Raw genomic sequence first — 15,723 nt, 5'->3', positions numbered from 1 at the left:
ACACTCTCTCTCGCTCGCTCTCATGATACTTCTGTCTTGTTCTTCTACTGGACCTCCTCCTGAGTCCTACTATGACCAGAAGACCAAGAGCATAAGGGAAGGGCAGGATGTTCAAAAACAGACTGGATTTCGCTTTATTCCTGCTCTGTGCGTTCGTGGGAACCCAAGGGACCAGGACATATTTCCAGCCTCAGAACTGCACACTGCAGTGTGTTCGCCAGGTAATCGTTCACTTTCCAGCCTCCAGTCGCCTGTCAACAACAAAGGGGTGATTGACTCTTCTTTCTGGGGTATGTCTTGTTTTAACTTTGCTGTGTCTGTGTTAATGGAAAAGCTCTTCAGTGGTAGGTACAGTGTACAGTTCCCAGGTGAAGTTCTGAAGAAACACCGGTGGGTGTTTATTTGGACTTGTTGGAGCTGGTAAAATAATTTGACTTGCATGTGCATGGCGAAGTAGCAGTGCATTGATTAGTGACACTTTAAATTACAGCCCCGGCTCATCACGGAGTAAGTACCTGGTGAGTAAGCCCTAAGATACAATAAGTACTGAGTAAGTGAAGGGTATAATACTAGAAATATGTGGTTATTACTGGACTTCTTACAACTCATTTCATAATTTCATCATTATTCAGCTGTGTACAGATAATGCCTCAGTACATACACAGTGTTAAATATCTCTTAATTGTGTGATGATGGTGACTGTGGTAAATCACACGTCCTGAACAGTGGAACTCAGCTAGAGCCTGTGATGGAAGTAGCCGACCATGTCCTTCTCTGTAGGTGCATTGTAAATCATTGTAAAGGATATATTCCTCATTGATAATAAATGACAGTAACAGTCACTCGCATAAACCTTTACTTACTCTGTACTTACATTTTCTTACACCTTACTTAACAGGTACTTACTCTATATTTACAGCGTGCCTTATTTGTAAAACCAAATGTTTCCAGTATCTTGCCCTTTACTCAGTACTTACTTTATCTTACGGCTTACTTACTCAGTACTTACTTTATCTTACGGCTTACTTACTCAGTACTTACTTTATCTTACGGCTTACTTACTCAGTACTTTATCTTACGGCTTACTTACTCAGTACTTACTTTATCTTACGGCTTACTTACTCAGTACTTACTTTATCTTACGGCTTACTTACTCAGTACTTACTTTATCTTATGGCTTACTTACTCAGTACTTACTTTATCTTATAGCTTACTTACTCAGTACTTACTTTATCTTATGGCTTACTTACTCAGTACTTACTTTATCTTACGGCTTACTTACTCAGTACTTACTTTATCTTATGGCTTACTTACTCAGTACTTACTTTATCTTATAGCTTACTTACTCAGTACTTACTTTATCTTATGGCTTACTTACTCAGTACTTACTTTATCTTACCGCTTACTTACTCTGTACTTACCCAGTAATTATCGGGCTGTAATTTAAAGTGTTACCCACTGGTTGTAGTTTGATAATTCCCTGTTAAGTATCTAATATCTAAAATGATCAGACTGTTTGTCTGAGTTCAAAGGTAGATGTTAAACTTACATTAAATGAAACAGAACAATATTTTTGTGAACATTTATAATTTGAGTTTATAAAATAGGAGAAGATCAAAGTTTAATTATAAAATTCAGTGTTAGATATTTCAGAAAATAATGAACATCAAAATTCATAACAGGTCATTTAATAGATAGCTGACGGACAGGTGACGTGAAACATCTGCATCTGTCAACAGGTGGGGTTTAGTTTTCAATAAGTGAACAGTCTGTTCTTGAAACTGATGTTGATAGCAGGACACTTTTTAAGTAACCGGGTGCGAAGAACTAAACTGTGATGGTCATAATGTAACTTTGGAAAGCACCTACACTGGGCATGGAGCTTCAGAGCTGGACCATGGAGCAATGGAGGACATTTGAGGAGGCAGTTTTGGAAAAAAATCACTGAGCACTTGTAGAATTTATAGAAACAGTCGATTTGAAGTCACAGAATGAAACGTTTTGTGAGTTGCAGAGTTGTATGGTCCCACAAATAGAACACATATTTGTAAATCAGTTACACAACTGTAGAATAATTTATCACAAATACATGTTCCTTGGATAGTTGTCTTGCACAAGCACATATCAGTAACTACATCAGCTTGAATCTGCGGGTACAAATCTCAAACTCACTTTTTTCGCTCACAAGTTCTGTGTGTTCGCTCTTTCACAACAAATATCTCAGTCAGTGTGGTGCGCAAGTGATTTGTAGAGTCAGGGGTGAGCACTGTTCCGAGAGCTGCCAATCCTCTTGACCAATCAGAGGAGCTTGTTGGACATCTGTTGAATGCTAGTTTTTGATTTAAATGATAAACATCGCCTTTAATGGGGGAAGAGTTGGGGGAGAGGGGTCATCCAGCCCACTGCTGTCTTGAATTTCCATCTTTGGACAGTTGACCAAACCGGCGATGGACAGTTCACCAACACAGGAGCTCTATGTAAGAGACGCTCTATATATAGTCACTTAATTTGAGTTCCTGTCTGTGTTCATCTTCAGGGAACCCCAGGATGTGAGTACTGCAGGATCAGTAAAGAAGATGTCCAAACTACACTTGGCTCCACGTCTGCCGGCCTGTTTGGAGGTAAGTGGTTCTGAGATGGCCCTGAGCGGTGGTGTAGTACACGTTATGTGTGATAGTATTCCGGTTGAGGAGAGAATCAAAAGAATAGAGCTGCTCTGGAGTAGCTGCTCATGAGGTCACCATGCCCAATGCCAAAATCTGCAAGATGAGCCTATAGCCGGAGGTGGAGCACCAAATGTTGAGCCCTGGGCACAGAGGTATTTCCTCGCCCCTCTCAACAACTATAAACTGTTTTAAAAGAGTCTCCACCGTGCACCATCTGCAAACATTTACATGTTTTAAGTTGGATTATTGTATTATAAACTTTGTTAGTTGTACAGTTGAATTAACATAAACATTCAATGTAAAGTTGTATTAAAGCAACATTAGGTCACAGCTTCAGAATCACTTTGATGCTCTACGTACTAGTAATAGGGAGAACAGAGCATCTCTCAATGCTGCTCTGGGCTCGGCACTACAGAAACTACACTACGTAACTCCTGGAAGAGGGCAGGAAACATGCTTGACATTGAACATGGTGACCGTAGGCTCATATGGAACATGAATTTCATTCTTTTTCATGAAAATATCTGTACATCTGTCCACAAATGTTGTATTTGAGATCCTCCACATCTGCACAAAGCCTTTAATGCTGACTCTTCTCTGCTTGGGCCAGGTTGTGTGCCATGGCCGTGTCATTCTTTTTTAGGGCAGCAGACCCCTGAGATCTGCCAGCACTATGTCCACGCTCCGCAGAACGTTACCATTGAGTTTGTGGATGATCCAAGCACTAAATATGATACAATTGTTGTGTCCTGGAGACCAAGCCCATATGGTAATAATGAGGAAAATATGATTGTTTCTTTGTCCTTAAAAAGGTTGCCAGTGTTGTTTTTCTCCGTACACTATAAATGTTTATGACCCATGAATCATAAGGGACCCCACGAGCATGCAGTGTTCTCTTTTGTTTGTCACGATATTACTACAAAAGCAGTGCTGGAAAGTTCTTAGAGCGTAACTGTCCGTGACTCTCGTACGGCGTAGGAAGGCCCGCCCTTTCCCCATATCTCAAGGCAATGCTAGGAAACACTGATGTCTGTTAGGGAACAGAACTGAACTGGGCCGTTAAAGCAACACTAGGTAGAATTTTCACCTTAAAATTACTGCTTCAAAATCACTTGATCAAGGATGTTTAAGTGACTCGTAATACAGATAATAGATCTTCTGTCTATTCCCTGCTCAGCACTGCAGAGACAGCATTATGTAACTTGTGGAGGAGGGTAGGAAACCCCTCATAAAACAACAAAAACTACGAAACTAGCAATTTACTATTTGCTCACAATTACAAGTCTTTAAGTAAAAAAGCTTTTATTATTATTATAATTATTATTCATTCATTCACTGTCTGTAACCCTTATCCAGTTCTGGGTTGCGGTGGGTCCAGAGCCTACCTGGAATCATTGGGAACAAGGCGGGAATACACCCTGGAGGGGGCGCCAGTCCTTCACAGGGCAACACACACACATTCACACCTACGGACACTTTTGAGTCGCCAATCCACCTACCAACGTGTTTTTGGACTGTGGGAGGAAACCCACGCAGACACAGGGAGAACACACCACACTCCTCACAGACAGTCACCTGGAGGAAACCCACGCAGACACAGGGAAAACACACCACACTCCTCACAGACAGTCACCCAGAGGAAACCCACGCAGACACAGGGAGAACACACCACACTCCTCACAGACAGTCACGCGGAGGAAACTCACGCAGACACAGAGAGAACACACCACACTCCTCACAGAGAGTCACCCGGAGGAAACTCACGCAGACACAGTCGAGAACACACCACACTCCTCACAGACAGTCACCCAGAGGAAACCCACGCAGACACAGGGAGAACACACCACACTACTACTCATTATTATTATTATTAATATTATTGTTATATATATATATTATTATATCATTGTTATATTATATATTATTATTATTATTATTATAAATTTCAGGGCAGTAGATCTACAGTCATCTTCAGAGTTTATCTGTAGTTGCTAATGTCATCGCTGATGTTTTATTTTCTGCAGGTATTGCTTTTCTGCGAGGGTTCCAGGTGACCCTTCAGGCTTTGGGTGGCACTCAGGGCTCCTGTCAACTCTTCCTTCTTCAGAACAATCTGTTGCTTTCTGGCGTGCACACTCAAAGGGTACATAAATACATAAATATATATATATATATATATATATATATATATATATATATAGCCTCTATAAGGTATATGTACTCTATATAACCAAATATATTCAGACAGCTCTCAATATCCTTAATAGGGATACTCTTGTAGAACGGCTTAACTTTAGAAGGTGGAACATTTCTGCGAGGACACAGACAATGCATTGGACGTAATGACATTAGGCTCACCTTAGAGTAGCAATAGTTTAAACCCTGTGTCCAGAAAGTGTGGATTTATTTGGTAAAATCATAATGAAATAAAAAATCTGAATTTTCCCTTGAGCATTCATTTAACTGACAAAAGTAGAAAACAAAATATATCTCCAGTCACCAACATGAAAATACTTTGTAAATATAAATAAATGTAAAATCTGATGGCAAAAATGGATTCAAAACTTGAGCAAGGGGTAAAATAATAGGGAAAAGTTTATACAAAATAAAAGTTTTCACTGTTTTCGAAAGAGAATTGTCAAACGAGTATAATAATAAAAAAAAATAATAAAAAAATACATCAGTCTGTGAAGAGCATGGCCAGAAGCAACTAATGAGCATGCATGATTTTTGAGCCCTCAGATGGTGCAGCATAAGAAACTGTCAACCTTCTGTGATAAATAAAACTGTATGAGCTCAGGAGGACTTTAGCAAACTATTGTTATTTAACATAGTGCACCACTGCATCAAGAAATGCATCCTGAAACTCTAGTATACAAGGAGAACGGCAGCAGAATGATTGTACCTTTCTTTGTGTTTGTTTGGTTCTGAAGGTATTTTACTCCAGTCCATTCTCATATCTCGCTCTGGGCGCCGAGTACGCCGTGACTGTGATGGCCCTCCCTGTCCCCGAACTTTGGGACAGATTCTATCAGAGCACACAGTTCTTCACACGCAGTAAGGATTCCCTTAAATACAAGAACTCAAACATTACTCCCTTTACAGAATTCAGATGATTCCTTAGTAATGACCAAGTGGACAAATAAAAACGGTTAGTGCTGCTGTAAATAATTAAGTCAAACATTTCCACAGCATGTCCCGAGAAACACGGCTTGGAGCACTGCAAAACTGGTGAGTGTTCAGATTTTATATATTCTATAACTCTCTCTGTAACTTTACATGGTCTGCCACTCTGTAGCTGAGTTGCTGTGGTTCCTAAACACTTTTTTCATTTTTACTTAATGGATATTGGTGTATTTGGGGATGTGACAATATGATTGTGTTTGTGTTCTGTTTTGTTGCATTTATGAGTATACAATTTATATCACAGATTGTTTTTAGAACACTGTGTGCTTCATAAAATAAAGGCAGCCTGTCTATAGCGAGTGTTGAATCTGCATAGCTTCATACGTCAGTCTATAAACCACTGTTATATTCCATTCATTTCATTTTTTAGATAAGATATGATAATCCATTAATTGGAACATGTGCTTGGTTTTGTGATCTTCCTGCCCTCATGTTCTCTCTGGTCATGTGATTACCCTTGTGTTTCCTGGTAGTTGGTCATTTGCTTGATTCTTGTCTGGTTTTGTATCTCTGTCCCCAGGCTGAGCTGTCCCTAGTTCCTAGTTGTTTTACCGTCTTGTTCTACGTTTGCCGTTCTAGTTGTGTCTTTGGGTTTAGCCCCTTTTTCTCTGTGTCTAGCCCCATTTGCTTTGGGTTTAGCCCTCTTTGCTCAGAGTTTAGCCCTCTTTGCTCAGGGTTTAGCCCTCTTTGCTCTGGGTTTAGCCCTCTTTGCTCTGTGTTTAGCCCTCTTTGCTCAGGGTTTAGCCCTCTTTGCTCTGGGTTTAGCCCTCTTTGCTCTGTGTTTAGCCCTCTTTGCTCAGGGTTTAGCCCTCTTTGCTCAGGGTTTAGCCCTCTTTGCTCTGGGTTTAGCCCTCTTTGCTCTGTGTTTAGCCCTCTTTGCTCTGGGTTTAGCCCTCTTTGCTCTGTGTTTAGCCCTCTTTGCTCTGGGTTTAGCCCTCTTTGCTCTGGGTTTAGCCCTCTTTGCTCTGGGTTTAGCCCTCTTTGCTCTGGGTTTAGCCCCCTTTGCTCTGGGTTTAGCCCTCTTTGCTCTGGGTTTAGCCCTCTTTGCTTTGGGTTTAGCCCCCTTTGCTCTGTGTCTAGCCCCCTTTGCTTTGGGTTTAGCTCTCTTTGCTCTGGGTTTAGACCTCTTTGCTTTGGGTTAAACCCCCTTTGCTCTGTGTTTAGCCCTCTTTGCTCTGGGTTTAGCCTCCTGTGCTCTGGGTTTAGCTCCCTTTGCTCTGGGTTTAGCCCCCTTTGCTCTAGGTTTAGCCCCCTTTGCTCTGTATTTAGCCCCCTTTGCTCTAGGTTTAGCCCTCTTTGCTCTAGGTTTAGCCCCATTTGCTCTATGTATAGCCCCTTCACTCTGGGTTTAGCCTCATTTACTCTGGGTTTAGCCCCCTTTGCTCTTGGTTTAGCCCCATTTGCTCTATGTTTAGCCACCTTTGCTCTAGGTTTAGCCCCATTTGCTCTATGTATAGCCCCTTCACTCTGGGTTTAGCCTCATTTACTCTGGGTTTAGCCCCATTTGCTCTGGGTTTAGCCCCCTTTGCTCTAGGTTTAGCCCCATTTGCTCTAGGTTTAGCCCCCTTTGCTCTGTGTATAGCCCCTTCACTCTGGGTTTAACCCTCATTAGCCCCCTTTGCTCGGGGTTAAACCCCTTTGCTTGGGGTTTAGCCCTCTTTGCTCTGGGTTTAGCCCCATTTGCTCTGAGTTTAGCCCATTCTCTCTGTGTTTAGCCCTCTTTGCTCTGGGTTTAGTTCTGTGTTGTTTCTTTTCCTTTTGTTCTATGTCAAAATTGTCATTTTTTAGTTAATCTTTTGTCTTTAATATAAGTTTTGTTTGTATTTAGTATATTTAAGTAAAATATTTTCTGCACCTACCTCCGTCTCCATTCCTTGTTTCTCGACTCCCTATACATGACATTAACAGTCCTGCGGTGGGGAAATTTAGTGTTACAACAGCAGAAGTATAGCAGAGCACACAACAGTAGAAACAGGCAGTAAGCTAGATATTAACAATATAAACATTATATCAATTACAAAAAACTGCACATGGTAAAAAAAATACATATTTTTTTTTCAAGTTACTTGTTTGATTGATTTTTAGATCACTGTTCTCACTTTATAGCCTTTAAATGCAGCCCTCCTGCTTAGCAGTTATATTTTTGACCATGTTGCTCACCCTTACTTCAAGCTTGGATTTGGGTTTTGTTGCTCACTGCATGTTCTGCCAATGTGTTTGTATTTGTCTGTCCTCACAGACTGGTATCCCAGGTATGTTGAAGTCCACCAGAACAGCAATGCCACTCTAGTGACTTTCAACCTGGCACCTGAGAAACTGGGCATCAGTCGCTACTTTCTGGTATGCCATGGAGGGGGCTCACGCAGCTATGAAATCATTCAGCCGGTACGCACTTCATTTTACAAAGTCTGGGGATGAAAAATGATGGAGTCACAACACTTAAATAAACAAATCAAACTCAGTGATGATTTTATTTATATATACAACAAGATGCCTCTGGATGAGATGAGTTCTTCCGCTAAAGCCCACTGATGAATGTCTTTGTTGTGGTGTTACCTAGGACCTCAGCATAAACACTACTCATCACACTCATTGCTTGGCCGGTCTCCATGCAGGAATCAATTACACCTGTGAGGTGAGTCCCACGTGGTTAACAGAATGAGTTCATCAACAATTTTTATTCCTGACATAATGAGCTGCATATGCCTTGGGGCTGTTGTAAACTGGATCCTGTTGGTTGGAGGTTGAAGCAGTACAATGTAGTAACTAAGACATCAAAACATCTTTGTTACAACATTTACAGCAGCAAAATAATATGCCAACCCTTCGGCATTTTCTAGCATTTTGGGAGTGCCAATGTGCACATCACTTTATACATTTATGATGTTTTTCATCCCATAGGCTCATTTCTTGATTGATTGATACCTCGATTAACCTTTATCTGTTCCTGTAGGGTTCTGTTTTTACGTCTTTAAGCATTCTGTAGGGTGTGGTCCGTCTGACTGTAGACTGACAATTACTTTGCAAGCCTTAACTGCTTTATGCAAAGCTTCAGTTACAGATCAAACACTGACCAGCCCATAATACTAAAAGAACCTCTTTGTTTCTACACTACAGGTAATTGTTTCATCTCTTTTACTTACAAAATAGGTGCACATAGGTCTTTCTGGATGTTGCAGTGACCCTGGCTTGGTGGTGTGTGACTGTGTGTGATGCTGCTATGAGTGGATCAGACACAGCAGTGTTGCTGAAAGTTTTAAAACACTGAGAATAGTCCTAATTTAGAGTTTGTCATTTTTTAAGACACCAGTAATTTGTCCATTGATTTATATCGCAACCCATGCAACAAAATCTTTGAACTTTTAATATGTTATAAGACGAAATATAACTGATGTTGGACTATTTGTATCTTGACATCACTATTAACAATATTTAGAATGAATGTGAATTCCATTTCTCCATGTTGCCTGGGGGTAGGGAGACTCCTTTAATTTTGGGAAATAAACCAGAACAGTTGTATTTCTTTCTCCTTTAAAAACTATGATATCATTTGTATTCTTTCAGTTTAATGTAGTTTATTAAATTTATTATGTCCCTTTTGTTTATAACAAGCATAAAACACTAGTAGTACACTGATGTCTCTGTAGGTAGCTAGTGAAGCAGTTGCATTCTAGCACCTGATACTAGTGCAACATTTAAGGTGGAATAGAAAAGTTTGTAATTATGTTGCAGAATGAGGAACTGAATTCAGTTTCATCCCACTGAAGAGTTAGGAGAGGGTGATAGTATAGGATTGTTGAACACCTGAGAAGGCATATAATATCTTTAATTTTCCCTAAAGTTCAGCTCTGCTCCTCTGATATCACTGCAGACTGGTGCAGAGCTAAAGCCACAGGTAGCAGCCTGAGAATCAAGCCCTGCTCTTATTTATTTGGGTTCTGATGATGTATAAGGTTCTAGAAGGATCGTCCCGTGTCATATGGGAAGATTTTAAGCACTACGCCATGTAACTCCGTTCCAAGGATGACGCAAATAATATTTTGAAAAAAATATCTTAAAAATATTAATCTACAAAACACATGATCCTTCATTCAGATGCTGTTATTATTAAATTGTCTTTTAGATTGCAGCAGATATTGCGGATGCTGTTAGGAAGAAATTCTTTGTTCAATTCCGGCATCATTCAACAGGTATATAAAGGTTTGATAAGATAGCTCTTTAAGAGCTTTGATAAATGCATGTCTACAGTGATGTAATTAAATATCATAGACCACCCTTCATTAATGTAAATTTCAGTCAATTTTTTTTTTGCATAAAAAAGCTTAACAATTAAAATCAATTACAAAATACTGTATAACATCAAAAGATTCAGTCTTGTTTTTTTCACATTTTCCTTTATTACAGACAAAGGTGATCTTTAAAGATGATATTCACAATTTTAATCAACACACTTTTGATAAAATTCTGACCTTGCCCTCAACATTTGCAGCTCTCCAGTCTGTTTGCGCACTCAGAACTGTTTTAATGTGTTTACGAGACCCTGGTGTCTGTAAACGGTTTAAAACAAAAACATATCGTCTCGGTCCGGTATGCTAGGTTTTCTCACTCTGTCCACGGTGGAGAAAAAAGGAGTTTTTTAGACAAGGGAGAGAAGAAGAGATGAGGATATTGCTCTAATGCCTGCTCCATAGGTGTGTAATATTAACTTATTTTTGCTGTTTCGGATCATTAAAGTGCAATGTCTCTAAATTTGGGGCAGCTAACTGCATTACCGACAACAACTCGAGTTACAAACGAGATTCTGTTGTAATTCAAACAGTGAATAAAAACTTGTTAAACTTCAGCCACGTACAAACAATAGTCATTATTTTTCTTTCAAACTTACCGTTCCACCTGAAGGGCGACATCTACGACTGTGGGGAACTGCAGTTCTCTCTGGTTTGTTTATGTTCAGAATCTGCGTCTTCTTATGGTCTGTGTTTACTTTCATGCACTTAGTGCTCTCCCGGATTTAGAGTGGGTTCCTATCTAAATAATAAAAAACAGCAAAGATAACTAAATATTACCCAACTATGGAGCAGGAATAAAGTAATATCCTCGTCTTTTTTCTTGATTTTCAATGTTTGGGGGTCTCTCTTTGCCGTTACTCTGCTATGAACAGAGAGAGGAATCCTAGTATGTTTGACCGAGCCAATTTATTTATTCGTTTACTGACACTGGGACTTCGTAAAAACATTCAATCTGTTTTCAGTTCGCAGACAGACTGGAGAGCAGCACATGGTACGGAAACATCTTCTGAATTTTATAAAAGGTGTTTTTTGATTACAGTCATTCCCTTTTCAAAAGAATCTGAGCTCAGAGTGTAAACAAACAATAGCTTTCCCCACAATCACAGACAGCCCCTTTAACTCCAGTTATAGAAACACCTTTTATTTATTTATTTTCATTTTTTTCAATAATATAATACATTGATTATTCCATATCCTTCAAGAAGTCGTCCCTAACAGTTTTTTTAACAGGAAATGAAGTTGAAATGAAGGGTTGTCTCTGACATACGTTACACATTTACTCGCATTAGTGAGAGAATCATATTTTGAAAAGTTATTTCCTCACCTTTGCTCCCTAGAGCCCTCAGCCTTCCCCAGGGAGAGTCCATCTTTGGCAATAATCCTCTCTGTGGGCGTCCTGCTTGTTGCCTCCTTAACAACCATCTTTGTTATCCTCTATCAGAAAAGACTGAGGAAAAAGACATTGCAGACTGAGATAAGACCAGGTAACCATGCTGATTTCTTTCCTCATGAATAAAGCTTATGTTCAATACATTGATCTGCCAAAGACTGTACCTCCTGTTCATTTAAACAAGGATAAGATATTACAGCAATAAATAAATAAGTAAATACATAATTCTCAGTCATGCTCGAACATTTGACATCTGTGTGTGAATATTGTCTAAGAAAAATGACCTAGTGCACATAATCTAGTTTAATATATGCAATGTCTCAAGCTACAGAAGATAAGGTCCTCTCTTTAAAAATAGGGTGAACAGATCTGAAAAAGAGGACACATCTGGGGGGGGAGTTGATGAGCTCTCGCCCCTCGCTGTCGTTGTACGCTTAGCTGAACCTATGTGTGCTTTTAGGTCCTTTACACCTTTATTTGCTACACAAAACATGGGAATTTGTTTTTTATTTCATCCGAGAACTTACATTTCCGTTTCAGCATAGCTGCTCGAGATGAGGGTGGGTACATGAGCTGTGCCTGACGTAAACAAGGACTACTGGCGTGCAGACTGACCAATTAAATGTTTACAGAGAAGGTTATCCACCAATAACGTCCAATCAGAAGATTTTAGGCTACTTTGACACGCCCCCTTCTCACTCAAGCGAACCAATCGGAGTAGGGGAGGGCGGGACTAGTTTGTGAACGAAACTTCTCGAAGTTCTGTGTAAGCTCTAGAAAAACAACATCCCGGACGTTTGTGAAATTCCACCCGGACATTTTTTTAAGTCTAAAAAAGAGGACATGTCCGGGTAAAAGAGGACGTCTGGTCACACTATTTAAAAATCTGTACAGAGGGTGTCTACAGTTTGATGCCCTTCTTGTCATTTGTGGAAAATACGAAAGCTGAGAGCGTAAGCCGGTGTTTTTTTTTTCTTTTCAATTTGTGTGTTAGTGGTGTATAAAGTTTAAATATGGTAATTCTTTGATAAACATCAGAGGGAGCGTAAGTCTGTGTGGATTCTTGAGTTTGGGACTGTTTGCGTGTAATGTGTTAAAACAATAACATGTTTGGTGATGGTGCCCACTTTAAAAGTTCCCTTAAACTCTTCTGTGCCTTCCACAGTGTGCTTGGGATCATTGTATCATTGCCATTTCTTTCCTGCCAAGCATCTGGAAAGTGGGGATTGGTTATTCATTCCGTATTTTGGTGTACACACTGACATTCATATATGATTTAAACTAATAAAAGTCATCTGCTGGACATCTGGTGCACTCCCACAGCCCCTTATCCATTATGTTGTATTTACATCGTCATAACTCAGTTTAAAGACTAAATAATGACAGTTAAACATTGATTTATAAGTTATTATCTCCCGCAGATATCATTGAAGAATATTATGACAAACCCCTGGATGAACCACAGTGTGTGGCGCTAAACAACAGCGCCCATCCCCCCCAGCTCCTGATTTGCTACTCGAGTGCTGATGGTCCCGTCCATGTGAGAGCCATCTTACAACTGGCAACATTCCTGCAAAAGCACATGGCCACTAAGGTAAGGAGCGGAGCACTTGTCGTAAATACTCGCTGCGCAATGGATACTTTAATTCTCAAAAAAAAAAGGGATGGGGGAAGGTGTTTTAGGGGCCTGTTTGCAGTATCACTAATCAAAAGGGTTCACGAATGTGATTGGTTCAAATATTGGGCGGAGCAGACAAACACGAGGTGTTAAACGAACCTGTTCGTTCCGAGCTGTTGACTGGTGACCTTTGCGTAAAATGTCTTCGGCCTTAAAGGCAGCGCTACCTCCAAAACTATTCTGAGAAGTGATTTTGCACACGAGCGTTTTAAGTAGCGTGTGGTCGCATTTTCAGCAGCATATATGTCACATACATAGTGATGTCACATTAAAATCCAAATTTCTTTCATTTATTTTAATTATTTTAATTTGGGAATATTATCGTTTGTTTTTCAAAAGCTTGTTTATTTTTTCATGACCCTAAAATGCCACCATGCATTAAACTCGTTGCTCTCCAATCAAAAACACTTATCTTCATTTTTATCATCTTTTAGTTTGCACCTCCATATGAACACAGCAGCTGTATTTCACACTGTGTGAAAATGTCACGGTGAATGGACCAAGGCAGGAATACACCCTGGAGGGGGCGCCAGTCCTTCACAGGGCAACACACACACAGTCACTCACACACTCACACTTTTGAGTCACCAATCCACCTACCAACGTGTGTTTTTTAGACTGTGGGAGGAAACCGGAGCACCCAGAGGAAACCCACGCAGACACAGGGAGAACACACCACACTCCTCACAGACAGTCACCCGGAGTAAACCCATGCAGACACAGGGAGAACACACCACACTCCTCACAGACAGTCGCCCGGAGGAAACCCACGCAGACACAGGGAGAACACACCACACTCCTCACAGACAGTCACCCGGAGGAAACCCACGCAGACACAGGGAGAACACACCACACTCCTCACAGACAGTCACCCGGAGCAGGAATCGAACCCACAACCTCCAGGTCCTTGGAGCTGTGTGACTGCGACACTACCCGCTGCGCCACCGTGCCGCTTTAGAACTTTTTATTATTATTTAAACTTATGACAGTCTTGAAAACAGGAGGTGCTGCAGCCTCCTCAGCACCCCCACTTCCCGTGTTCTAATTGTATTTTTTAACCTCTTTTTTTAGGTACATTTGGACCTGTGGGACGCCTTGGGCATCATGGAGGAGGGGAAGCTAGAGTGGTACTGCAGGAGAATGAAAGAGAGTGACTTTGTCATGGTTATTTGCTCTAGACATCTCAGCCAGAAAGAGCAGAGCCAGAGAAAGGAAGAAGATGATGACCCCGTAGAAGACATCTCTCTAGCTATGCCAGCCATAATTGCAGGAGAGATATGTCGGGCCAAAGCTTTGGGTCAGGATCTCTCCAAATACATGACTGCCATATTTGAGTACTCAGAAGAATCAGATATCCCCACCGTCTTAAAACTGGTCTCAAACTATACGCTCCCCAGAGACTTGCCACTGCTCTTCTCTCACCTCCATGGAGTGTCTCTGCAGAAGCCTGGAGCTCATCTGCGAGTGGAGAACATCTCAGAGAACGAATACTCCAAACTTCCTGCTGGGGCTGCATTATTCTTGGCTATTCAAGAAGCCAAGACTGCTCAGTGTCCAACTGAGGAGAGGACTGGTGATTACGTAAGATAAGATACTGACAGAGCTACATTTCTCGCAGCAAGACTCCCACCTGCAGTTTGTGTTCATTCAGAAGTTCTGCACTGTTTAATGTGGATCTGTGTGTTTGAGTTAAAAGCAGACTATACCTCGTTCATGGTTGAACTCTTGTCAGTATGTTTTACTTCCCTGTTCAAATGACCACAGGAACTCATTTAGTTGTTTAGCTTGTAGCACTTTCAGTCTGTGTTTACTTTCATGCAGTTTCCGAATTCTCTTCCAAATTCGGGGTCAGTTCCATCCACAACAAAAATAATCAGTATCAGCCACCTAGGGAGCAAGACCAAAGTAACATCCTCATCTCGGTTCATGCTTTTCAATGTTTGTAGGCCTATTTGTTGTCTAAATACCTCCAGATGCTGCTTTTCTGTCGTGAGCAGAGACCAAAACCCTTTCTTTTTTCACCCATTTACAGACAGTGGGGATTTGTCACGCCCTCCCTGTCATGGCTGTTTTACCCTCCATGTGCTCTCTTAGCACATGACTCTGTTTGTTATTGTCCATGTCTCCGCTCTTGTCCCGCCTTTGTTCCGCCTCCTTGTCCGTCCTCCTCGTTATCTGTCTAAGGTGTGTCTTCTCTGTGTTATATATTTAAGTCCCCTTGTCTCACTTCTTGTTTGTCGGTCATTCGTGTCATTCCTGTCATGTTGTTCCTCTTCCAATGTTGCTGTGTCATGTTACCCAGTCCGGTCTGTCTGTCTCAGTCGTTTCCTGTGTCATGTTATTAAGTCTGTCTGTTGTGTTTGCCCTCTAGCCCTCTGTGTTTAGTTTCAGATTTAGCACTGTGTTTATGTTTAGCTTTAGCTATCTGTGTTTATTTAGCTTTCTAGGTTTCTGTGAAGTATCTGTCTATGTCTTTAGTCTGTGTGTCTTTCCTGTTTGCTGTAGTTCTCCGTT

At 40.8% G+C, this 15,723-nt stretch overlaps 1 protein-coding gene across 1 annotated transcript; it reads left to right on the top strand.

Moving 5' to 3' along the window:
• Positions 1 to 2,447: 2,447 nt before the first annotated feature.
• Positions 2,448 to 15,432, top strand: si:ch211-207e14.4 (interleukin-17 receptor D). Its single transcript, XM_066670903.1, has 12 exons — positions 2,448 to 2,477; positions 2,537 to 2,621; positions 3,277 to 3,435; positions 4,691 to 4,809; positions 5,600 to 5,723; positions 5,859 to 5,897; positions 8,092 to 8,237; positions 8,413 to 8,487; positions 9,976 to 10,042; positions 11,479 to 11,625; positions 12,953 to 13,125; positions 14,281 to 15,432. The coding sequence occupies exons 1-12, from the start codon at positions 2,448 to 2,450 to the stop codon at positions 14,797 to 14,799; spliced, it is 1,683 nt and encodes a 560-aa protein (XP_066527000.1). The 3' UTR covers positions 14,800 to 15,432.
• Positions 15,433 to 15,723: the final 291 nt, after the last annotated feature.

Source organism: Hoplias malabaricus, chromosome 5 (assembly GCF_029633855.1).
Source record: "Hoplias malabaricus isolate fHopMal1 chromosome 5, fHopMal1.hap1, whole genome shotgun sequence".
NCBI lineage: Eukaryota > Metazoa > Chordata > Actinopteri > Characiformes > Erythrinidae > Hoplias > Hoplias malabaricus.
The sequence above is the reverse complement of the archived record's forward strand: the minus strand, read 5'-3'. Positions and strand labels throughout refer to the sequence as shown.

Excerpts from the sequence above, each read along its gene's own strand:
- si:ch211-207e14.4 (XM_066670903.1), top strand. The coding sequence starts at position 2,448 with ATGGACAGTTCACCAACACAGGAGCTCTAT. Across the intron at positions 2,622-3,276 it reads GTCTGCCGGCCTGTTTGGAG|GTTGTGTGCCATGGCCGTGT; the intron begins GTAAGTGGTTCT and ends TGCTTGGGCCAG. Across the intron at positions 5,898-8,091 it reads CTTGGAGCACTGCAAAACTG|ACTGGTATCCCAGGTATGTT; the intron begins GTGAGTGTTCAG and ends CTGTCCTCACAG.